We start from the raw sequence: 12,145 nt of genomic DNA on the forward strand, positions 1-12,145 counted from the left end.
CATTAGTAATGCTGATTCTCTTCATCCAAAAACACATCTTTTTAAGCTAGCTTATTCTGTCTGATAATTTTAGCGGATAAATTTAAATTAAATTTTATTATTGTATTTATCGTGGTTTTATTTTACTGTAACATTTTATTAATTTTATGTTGTGACTGCTGTTATTAATGTGCTCTGTAAGGTGTCCTTGTGTGCCTTGAAAGGCACCTAAAAATAAAATAAATTATTATTATTAAGTTTCTCGATTGAAAATTTTGTACAAGTAAAGTTTAACTTATTTTGGCGTATTTAATTGTCCTCCTTCACTATTCAAATGCCCACCCCAGGATGACATCCTAGGAATGGCACTAAATCAGGCAGTGTAGTGTAGTGGTTAAGGCTTTGTATTGCAGACCCTGAGGTTGTGGGATAAATCCCACTACTGACACCACTATGTGACCATGAGCAAGTCACTTGACCTGCCTGTGCTTCATCTGGAAAAACCAAAAGTAGTGTAACCAGTTGTGTCCTAAATGTTTTAAGTCACCTTAGATAAAGGCATCAGCCAAATAAGTACATGAATCAGACAGCATCTTCTTTCACATTTGCTGCTGTTAGCACAGACTTCACTCAGCACTTGATCTACACCTTTTGCAGTGTGATCACCATTTCTGAATGAATGAAAATGACTCCAAGTTGACAGCATGGACAAGCGCATTTTGTTACAATTTGTTTTGCTAACTTTCTTGCCTTTGAATGTGATGATCTGTCCAACAATACACAATGTCATTTTTCAAAATGTAACATTGGTTCAAATCCCTGCCCACTCACTGTCTATAGGGAGTTCCCATATTCCCTTGTGCCTTTGTGATTTTCCCATGGGTTTTGGTTTTCTTCCTTCATTCCACAGACGGACATAACTGATTAATTGGTGATTCTACATTAGCCATGTGCTAGTGAATCTGGGTCTGCATTGCCATTTCAGAAGAGCTTACTGTTGATCAGATAGGCTTTATCCACCCAGTAAATTGTGAAAATACAAGTTTAGAAAATAGAAAATAGACAAACTGAGACAAAAATTATGTATTTCGTTGGCCCACAGCCAGATCTAAAGTAAAAAAAAAGTTTGGGTATTTTTGAGAGTTGATCTAGTTCTTCAGTTAAAAAGTTTAAAACTAGAAGCTGTCATATTCAACTAAAGTTCTGTGCTGGCCAAAGAAATCCTACTAATTCTATTCAAACTCACCTCAGCCAAAGATGAAGAAAAGTGATTGCAGTTCTTATGCATTAGGTGATAGGCGTTGCCTTTAAACTCCTTCCCCAGTTCCTCCATGATCTTCTCAATGTCCTCCTCTGTGAAGTCTGTTGTTCCGAGTGCAATGGCCTCTCTACAAAAAAATGAGACAGCATGGAGTCTTTACTTTCTGGAGGGACCATAAATGAAGTGGTTTCAACAAATGATAACGTTTCATAATCATTGGATGTTGTGTGTATACTACACAGTGAATTCAGAAAGTACTCTGGCCCTTCACTTTCTGCAGACTTATTTATGTTGTGTTGTCTGGGCCCAAAAATGGCCAAAATCAAATGGCTTACTCAAGAAAGATGTCATTGCATGTGAAAAATTGCCAAGAAACTGAAGATTTCACACAAAGGTATTTGTTATTGTCTTGAGAGAAAACGAAAACTGTAGGAATATAAAGGCCTTGATGGACAACTGCATAAGAGGAGAAGGACATCTGAGAGTGTAGCATAAGAAACAAACACCTGAAAGGTCCTCAGTTGGCCTCTTCACTAAATACACAGCAGTGTTGACTGCAATAGATTTCACGATGCCAAACATCATATGCTTTTCCAGTCATCTTCCATCCAATGTCTGTGTACTTTTTCACATTTTAACCTTTTCTTTTTATGTGCCAACATCAGATAGGGCTTTTTCTTTGAAACTCTGCCTCTATAGCCAGCATCCCAGAATCATGATGCTTGCTGTTTTTGTATGAAATTGCACAGTGTTTAGGTGTTGATCGGATATTATTTTGTTTTTAAATTTTAAAACACCCCATTCATTTTCAGATTTTTTTTTCTGTTAAGTTAATTTGAGACTTTATATTCACTCCCTATAAGTCAGTGTGTTTAAATATAAGGATTGCATGCATTGGACTGGCGCCCAGATAGTTTCTTTCTTGGGGCTAATGCATTTAGGAAAGCCACTGCTCCCCATGTGTCTGATGGTTAAAGAATGGATGGGTGATTATGGCTGCTTCTCTTCTCTTCTTGATAATCCCATTACTTTCAGCTCACATCTCCACTTGCTTTGAAATTCCAGATTTCAGCTGAAGAGCTGCTGCAGCTTCCTGGTTAGTCCATCTGCCCGAGCATGAATGATAACACTGTAGTAATGCTCTCTCCTTCACTGTTCACCCTGCCCTATGTTTAAATACCTTTTCCTATCCACTAAAGCCCTAAAACAATTTCTCAATATCACACATTTAAGCAAATGCTACAGTTCTATCAATTGGGCCACAAAAGAACATTATTTTTGTTCTCTTATGCATCTTAAATCACAATCCTTCACATTTCTCAGTTTCTCCTTGCACGTATAACTGACTAAAAATTATCTTCAGTATCAGTATCAAAATGATTGGTTTCTTTTTCCATATATGCTCTTAATTAGACGGCCTTTCTGGAGCTCAACCAATATTGTGACAGGTGAAAATAATTTTGTCTCCATCAATTAAAAAACACCCCTCTAATACTTGGAGAGAGAGAGTGACAGAGAGGTTAGGAGAAGACACTGATACAGCGCATTGCCTCACCTACCGCATGACAAACCAGCTCAATGCAATGGGTGACACCTCAGCACCACACTAGTTCAGATGGAATGGAACTAGTGTCAGGTTTTTTATGGTAGCTGAAGTGTCAGTTCTGCCACCAACCCCCAGGTTTTTCCCTGCAGGTTGGAGGAGCTACATGCAGATTAACGTCACACCCAGAACGGAGCAATTGCAGGTTAAGGGCCTTGCTCAAGGGCCCAACGGAGTAGAGTCACCTTGGGCATTTACAGGATTTGAACCAGCAACTATGAAGAAATTTAACCGAATTCACACGGCCTATTGCACCTCTCAAACTAAAAAAAACCCTTCTATCTTACGTTTCTGGACCAGCCAAATCATTTTGTGTTTGTCACAGACACGGTGACCAAGGATTATTGTGATTGGTTTACAAAAATAATAATAAAAAATAATAAAATAAAACAAAGACATAGACACAAATAGAAGAGTGGAAAAATTAAACCGTTTCAATCAATTATCGAAAGGACAAGAAGGAATTGACAATCAAAGTCAAAATTAGGTCAAAACCTAATTTAAGGCGTACTTGAAGAAGAAGCTGATATGGGGATGGATTATGCACATGTACTGTTTGTGTCCTGTATCTTACGCATGTATTGATCAGACACATAATATAGTAAAGATAAAAGCATCTACGAGAAAAACAAAGGACACACTAAGGTTAGTTGTACATGATCTGAAAAGTAATCACTTAAAGATTTGCTGTGCTGCTGGGCTCGTTGCATGGCTGGCTAGAACCAGGCAGATGGGGTGTTTCAGGGCGCCATGGGCTAACGGTGAGAAAACATGAGGTCTGCCTTGTGAAACGCTTGTCATGGGTAAAACATTGAGAAGATTAGAGAAGAATGGCAGGAGCTGGACAAGGTTGGTCGGGGGGCCAGAGGCTCCAATCAAGGTTCTCATACCGGGAGTCACAAACAACATTGCATGGAATTGCTATTATGATCCAGGAATGCATAGGCATCACCTGTTGTGTATATCACAGGACACATTGAAATGACAATGCAAAAAGCCCCAAAATTTGAATTATTTTTTATTATTGTTTAAGCTAGTCCATTTATCAGATAAGACCTTTCATGCTGAAATTCTAAAGCAGGTGTTTACTGGCCAGGCTAGCTAGCCGGGAGGAAAACAGATGATGGAGTTAAAAGGAAAAGGAAAAAGGATGGAATGAGACCGAATCATGCTGAAACAAGAACTGGGATGAAGTTGGGAGTTGGCTTATCTATGATAATAGATATGATTTATTGATGATAAATATGTAACCTTTTTCTCCTGCCTGTTCTGTACTCTGTCTAATTGTCTGGTGTTACTGATATAAAAGAAAGAGGGAAATGTTGAACTACAATAGCAGTTAACAAGGACAGTGTTGTAAGAGTATGGGATTTGGGGGCATTCTGTTAAGGTCTACACAATAGAGATTATAAAGGGGAATAGGGTCACCCAAGGACCCTAACACAACAAAGCACATTTTTAGGTATCCTAGGTTTGGATCTTGCTGGTAAAATAAGGTGTAATTAACCCAAGACAGTGACAAGATCATTTAGTTTTTACAAGATTTTATTTAACTTGACTCCTCTGTCTGTTTGTTTGTCTGGGTCAAATCTTGCAACTGATTGTAGTCCCACTTTTGGCAAAGCAAATTTCTTCAAATTCTGTATAGGTGTTCAGCATCGATGACAATATAACAATCCGTCAAAACCGATGCAATTATGTAACAAATTTCACCATAATGGTTACGCGATTCCAATTAACACACACACACAGCAATGACGGAGAGAGAATATAGTGAGATATAGGAGCATACAAGTGAGAGACACATCGGATTGCCCCCACTTGCCTCTTCCAGTGAGGGGAATGGCTAAATATGTGTGCCGACTTTACTTGTTTACTCTTAATGTTCTGTCATCGATATTTTCTTTTCATAGCATCTGAACGTTAATCTCATAAGAGCCTGTACAGAAAAATAGACCAAAATATAATTATTTTTAGTATTCAAATAATTCAGCAAAGAAGATATATTATGCAACACTTTTAAAGAAACGTCCTGTTCATGAAAAATGATTAAAGAAAAATTATTTGCAAAATACTCAAAGACTAAAAAGTAAAAAATTAAATATATATAAACTTACACTTTTACTGTAAAACTTCAGTAAAAACAATTTTTTGAATTAAATTTTCGTCAATATCGCATTGAATTTTGAGTCTGTGTTTGGACTTACATTGTGACAATGCATCGTATAACTGCCCGTGAATGAATTTTGTTTCTTTCTCTCTAATAAATAAAATGACTTTTTCGAATGTTTGTCTCTGTGATTTGTTAATTGTCTTTGCAAAAGCTATTCTAATAAGAAACTGTTAATGTTTTAATACAAATGGCATGTAAAGATCTCCTTTGTTGCCTAATGTTATTTGGGGAAGATGTACTACATTACCTTCTTGGATACATCCTTCTTCCTACAGTAATTCGGGTAATGGAAGACCGGACAATGTTAATGGTTGTAGATATTCTTCGGGATATTGTAAATTGATGTTTTCATCTTCCACACGATCACCACCAACTGGTTCATCAAAGTCTATTGATATGCATTTAACTAATTTGCCGTGTAACCGATTGACATTTTTGGTGTTAATTTGTTTGACTTCATTGTTTCTCAGTGCTAGGACTGCCTGTGTATTCGTTTCTTTTATTGATATTCCTTCAGGATGAAATTCATCAATAAGATTTGGACATAATACGTCTTCTTTAATTGAGAACTTAAAGTGAGGAAAACGTAAACATTTATGAGCCAAAAGAGCAGGAACTATATCTGTCAAAAGCATTCACACGAATGAGAGGTGAGAGGACTGTGTGCGTGGTTGAATATGGTTGAGAGGAGGGCGTGACTTGAAAAAATTTGATGTCAAAAGTCTCTTCTCGTGGGACTTGAAAAAATCTCGTCTTGTCTCAGGATTTTTTTATATAATAGAGAGAAATGCACTAAAAAGCAAAAAATGCATTTTTCTTTAACCACATATTTTTGTGGTTATATGTGATAAATAAAATTGTGGGTGCGCATAAATTAGTTAATTCAATCAAGTAATAGAATAGCTACTTTCATCATAAATAAATAGGTATAAATAAAACAAAATCGCAATTCCACACCATGTTAAACAAGTTTAAAAAATTGTTTGACTCAGTTAAGTTTTTTTTTTTAGTGCATGTATAACTAAAGTAAATAAAATTGTTTAACTTAAAAAATTTTTTATATATTTTATTTTTGAATCTTTTTGTTGTACTTTGTAATGCCTTTTTGCTTTGATGATCGTTCATGTTTGGTTGTTCATGTATTTCAGACCCTTGCCTGTCTTGTGACTTTTGCCTGCTTCTGGTTTTACTGTATCATCTCCTCGTCTTACTACTTTAATTTTTCCCAGTGGGCACTCATTTTTCTCACCATCCTCATAACAGTTATTTTGAAAGGATTGAATTATTTCTATTAAGAGGAACTTACACTAGATAGCAGTCCAATATTTCTCATGCTCTATTTACATATACAAAAATTTTCCAAAGCTATTCAATAAAAGCACAGAATGGAGCGTATTGTGAATTTCAGCTGTGCTTCCGAGTTGTGAGACTCTGAAAAATACTTGGGCCACTCCATCTGAGTTATTTAAATGGATGGCCAGGTAGTAAAAGAATAAAAAAACAAGCTCCTAAGAAAAGCTTTGTAATTTTTAGTTATACTTAGTTACATTTATTTACACTTGACAGAGAAACTATGGCACCAGAATTCATGGAATAGACTCTTGTAAGTCGAATATGCCTTTCTTTCCCACCTACTTGAATTTGAAGGTCTCCCCGAGCTCAGCTGCATTTCCTGGAGTGATTTCAAAGATTCCACTGAAAGGATAAGGGTGCCCTCCATAGGCAAACTCTGGAAAAGAAAGCATATTTGTGATTGGAACTGTTATGTTCTTTCCAGACTTGTAAGGAACATTGTGTTCATTAATATTAATAGAGAACTCCAAGTAATCTGTAATTATCCATGTCAGGTATTAGTCAGATGTTTACATGGTCCTCAAAATGAAAGCTTACTGTAATATTGTGGTCATCATCATTCACAAAAATGGTAATGGGCAACATAAAAAAGAAAGCATGCTGCTCATCTGTGTCTTTCACAAGACTATTCTACACATAATGTACTTATTAATCAAAACTGTCAAAATTAAATGAAAGCTTCTATTCATGACAGATTATCAGTATATATTTTAGACATTGCTGTACTTTAAAATCAGCATGATTAACTGTTAAATAGAATAAAAAACACACTCAATATCTGCGTGAGACTCTTTAGTCAAAAAATCTTTATTTTCTGCACAAATTAGAACTGATTGCAAGATCAAAAAGCAATTTATTATTATTGCTTAATGATTGATCTTACAATAATAGATTAGACAAAGAGAATGGTGTAAATGGAAGTGAATCCCACAGCTTGTGAATGGAAGACGTTTTCTGTATGGTGAAGCAAAGCTGCAGAAGGTTCACTTTCTAAAGTAGTATGAGGGATGTTCAAAAAGTTTCTGCACTTTTTTAACTCCATTTATTAAGAATTCCAAAAATAAGTGACATCACTTTACCACATAGTCACCTTTGTTTGCAATGCAATTTTCCCAGTGTTGTACCAACTTTTGAAGGCCCAATCACTACTCCTCCCACCTTCACCATTTCCAATGAAAATATAAAAGTGTGGAAACTTTTTTGATCGTACCTCATATATAAACAAAATGACAGAGTACTTTGTACATTCTTCTTAATATTCTTCAAATTACCAGAAAAACACAAAAAGTTTATAATGTTGTTATTTTCATTCAAAGAAAAACAGCTAATTTCATGATTAAGCATAATGGCTCCCACGTACTCGAGACCATTTTCACTGGAGGAACTGAATTACCCTTCTGATAAGTTTGTTTAGTCTGTTGACATCACCTGCACTAATGCAATTTCCCCAGCATACTACAACATAGACCATTACACAGGCCACTAAAGACTGGTAGAAAACATGCAACAGTGACCTGCATACACTAAATGATCTCTTCTGCAGCAGGAAATAAGGGCAGCTTTGACCCTTGTATCTGGATGGCTTCTGTGGTGGTAGTCTACTGAACTTGTATGCTGTCACCATCTCCACATCTTCTCAATTAATAAGAACCGGGGGCAGAGTGGTGTTGACCGTTCCAAAAGCTATAATTATCTCCTTTGTCTTACTGACATTGAGTTTCAGGTTGTTCAGTTTGCACTAAGGTTGTACAGAATACAGATAATGAAAAAATTATTCTTCTTTTGGCTGCTCCCTTTATGGGTTACCACAGCAGAACATCTTTTTCGATTGTCTTACTGTCTTCTGCATTTTGCTTTGTCACACCTGTCATCTGCATGTCCCCTATCATCAAATCCATGAACCTTCTTTTAGGTCTTCCTCTTTCATCTAGTCTGGGAGCGCTGTCTTTAGCATCCTTTTTACAATATACTCAGCATCTCTCCTCTGCACATGTCCAAACCAACGCAATCTCGCCTCTCTGACTTTGTCTCCCAACCATCCAACCTGAGCTGAGCCTCAAATGTACTATTTTCTAATCCTGTCCATCCTCGTCACACCCAATGCATATCTTAGCATCTTTAACTCTGCCACCTCCAGCTCTGTCTCCTGCTTTCTGGTCAGTGCCACCGTCTCCAACCCATACAACATAACTGGTCTCACTACCATCCTGTAGACCTTCCCTTTCACTCTTGCTGATACTCGTTTGTCACAAATTACTCCTGACACTCTTCTCCACCCATTCCACCCTGCCTGCACTCTCTTGTTCATCTCTCATCCACAATTCCTCTTACTCTGTAGTGTTGATCCCAAGTATTTAAACTCCTCCACCTTCGCCAACTCTACTCCTTGAATACTCACCATTCCACTGACCTCCCTCTCATTTACACACATGTATTCTGTCTTGTTCCTACTGACCTTCACTCCTATCCTCTCTAGAGCATATCTTCACCTCTCCAGGATCTCTTCAACCTGCTTCTTACTATCACTACAGATCATCAAACATCAAAGTCCATGGGGACTACTGTCTAATCTCATCTGTCAATCAGTCCATTACCATTGCAAATAAGAAAGGGCTCAGAGCCAGTTCATGATGTAATCCCACCTCCACAGTGAATGCATCCTTCACTCCTACTACAGACCTCACTTCGGTCACACTTCCCTCGTACATATCCTGTACCACTCTTACGTACTTCTCTGCCACTCCCAATTTCCTCATACAATACCATAACTCCTCTTCAGGCACCCTGTCATATGCTTTATCCAGGTTCACAAAAACGCAATGGAACTCCTTCTGGCATTCTTTATACTTCTCCATCAACACCATCAGAGCAAACATTGCATCTGTGGAGCTACTTCTTGGCATGAAACCATACTCATCTGTCACAAATCACTCATGACATTCTTCTCCACCTATTCTACCCAATTTTTGAAATAGTGTGGAACAAGTAGTTCAATATTATCGGTACCAGAAGTACAGTAATCCCTCCTCGATCGCGGGGGTTGCGTTCCAGAACCCCCCGCGATAGATGAAAATCCACGAAGTAGAAACTATATGTTTGTATGATTATTTTTATATATTTTAAGCCCTTATAAACTCTCCCACACTGTTAACATTATTAGAGCCCTCTAGACATGAAATAACATCCTTTAGTCAAAAGTTTAAACTGTGCTCCATGACAAGACAGAGATGACAGTTCTTTCTCACAATTAAAAGAATGCAAACATATTTTCTATTCAAAGGAATGCGTGTCAGGAGCAGAGAATGTCAGAGAGAGAGAGAGAGAAAAGAAAACAATCAAAAAATCAATACGTGCTTTTGGGCTTTTAAGTATGCCAAAGCACCACGATAAAGTGCCATTTTTTAGAGGAGCGTCCGTATCCTCTAGGCAAACAGCCTCTGTGCAAACAGCCCTCTGCTCACACCCCCTCCGTCAGGCGCAGAGAATGTCAGAGAAAGTGAGAGAGACAGAGAAAAGCAAACAATCAAGCACCGCGCAGGAAGCATATCGCATATCATTGAGGAGTTTTAGTTAATACATAATACATGCTCTGATTGGGTAGCTTCTAAGCCATCCGCCAATAGCGTCCCTTGTATGAAATCAACTGGGCAAACAAACTGAGGAAGCATGTACCATAAATTAAAAGACCCATTGTCTGCAGAAATCCGCGAACCAGCGAAAAATCTGTGATATATATTTAGATATGCTTACATTTAAAATCCGTGATAGAGTGAAGCCGTGAAAGTCGAAGCGCGATATAGCGAGGGATCACTGTAAATAGTAATTTTGAAAGACCTTGTGCACAGCTCCTCATTCTTTCACTCTCTGGCACGATGGTGACTCCACTGAGAACAATTCCATCTTCCTCCACTTTTCAACATGATGAAGACTCTACAGGAGAATTTAAACAGGAACTGTTGCAGCAAGGCTGGTAGGTACATGTTTACTGGGTGCAAAACAGAAGTAGGTGATTGTGTGGCACACTGAGGAGGCTGGAGTGAGAGGTAGTGGGGGTGTTATCTGTGATTTGCTTTGATACTGTTTCAATACCAGTTCTGAGCTCCAAAAGCTGGTATCGATACTAAAATCAAAATTTTAGCGCTGATCCAAAAGTAGTTTGTATCATTCAACAAAATTCATCACTTGGGCCCTGTATTTATTCTCCTGCCTATCACTAATACACCAAACTATGGCTGTGTCATTGGAAAATGTCTGCAGATGACACACAGTGATTCAAGGCCAGAAAATCTATAAACAAAAAATCACAATACAGCAAACCAAACCAAACAAGGCCAAAGTTGAAGTGAGAAGTTCAGGCTTCCCTTAAATACCTGCTTGCAGTCCCCCAGCTGCATCGACAGGGGGATCTATCTCCTTGGGCGCCACATAATGGTGACAGAGTTGATAATGAAAAACGTTACATAAAAACCTAGCAATACAGAAAAATGAATAAATAACAGCATATTAAACAAACAAAACACACACAAGACCAAACACACAGGCACTTATCTTTTTATTAAGGTGGATAACAACAAAAAAACTAAAATTAACTTAAGTCAATTCTTCTCCAGGATGAGAGATCCCATCCCTTCCAGAAGTCTCCGGTAAAACCCAGACAAGCACTGGAAGTAGACTTTCAATTCAGACCCACAACAATTACAGACAGAGCTTCTAATTGGAAGACTTTTGGTTTTATTTTCAAACCTGTACTTTCAATGAGAGCACGGTGCAGGGTGTCAGTGAAACCTTTAAATTGCTCCTTAATATCAGCCTGCTTTTCACTGAGACACATAATTCCTGTCAACACATTTATTATCTTAAGGTCACTAATGATTCCTCAGTATGTTATGAGACAGAATCCCCAGGAAATGCTGTAGTGACAAGAAAAGACCACAAGGTAATAAACAAGATGATTATTGTAGTTAGAACAATGCCAGGTCAATACCGGAAGATTGAAAAGAAACAGGAGTGAACAGCAGAGGGGCAAAAAAAAAAAAAAATCAAAGTGAAGGAGACAAAAATAATGGAACAAAACTTAGAATGTAGTTAGATATCAAAATTGAAGTGAAAAGGCAAGGGTCTGACTGTCATAAGGAAGCGTATTAGGGCCACAAAGAAGAAAAAAATAGGGACACAGAGAAGAAAAAAAATGTCTATGTCGAGATTAAAGTCAAAAAGTAGACTTTGATCTAAAAATTTCTACTTTAATCTCATAGTTTATTTTGTCATTAAAGTAGAATGTCATAAACTTCATCTTAAAATCGATGTTTAATCTATTTGAGCTATTCAAATCCAATCATAACTAAAGTAGCATGTTAAATGCTTCCTATTCTATGTGTTCCCCAAACCAGTCGTGCCTATTAAACGGGATTTCCTTACTCCGGCAGGAGCGTGCAGGCAGTGGTCACCACAAAAAATACATTACATTCATGATATTATAACTGTCTGAACATTTTAGAATACTAAGATGTATACTTGATATAATTTTCATGATCAAATGCATTAAAGTACGTATATAACATTTTACAGAGTAATCTGTAACAAAAAATGTTGCCCTGTCCAGGGATTGTTCCTGCCTCCTGCAAGATGCCCACTGTGACGCACCCAACTCTGGATGGAATCATTTATTACAGCAGTACTGTGTCTGTCAAACGTAGCAACCCCCAATTTATGTCCTTCTGTATTCTTTCTGCACGTAATCAATCGCCACACAATAAGTGTCTGTAATAAATGTAAA

The 12,145-nt window shown here is 37.5% G+C and overlaps 1 protein-coding gene across 1 annotated transcript in view; it reads right to left on the bottom strand.

Annotated features, from left to right (window-relative positions):
• LOC120518814 (deubiquitinase DESI2) overlaps positions 1-12,145 on the bottom strand; it is a 139,181-nt gene that overhangs the window by 16,864 nt on the left and 110,172 nt on the right. Inside the window, exons 3-4 of the mRNA XM_039741798.1 lie at positions 6,652-6,745; positions 1,226-1,367 (exon numbers count right to left, since the gene is read on the bottom strand). Of these exons, the coding sequence (XP_039597732.1) occupies positions 1,226-1,367; positions 6,652-6,745 (236 nt within the window). The remainder of the gene's footprint in view (positions 1-1,225; positions 1,368-6,651; positions 6,746-12,145) is intronic.

The sequence above is a fragment of the Polypterus senegalus genome, chromosome 18, assembly GCF_016835505.1.
Source record: "Polypterus senegalus isolate Bchr_013 chromosome 18, ASM1683550v1, whole genome shotgun sequence".
In the NCBI taxonomy this organism is placed as follows: Eukaryota; Metazoa; Chordata; class Cladistia; order Polypteriformes; family Polypteridae; genus Polypterus; species Polypterus senegalus.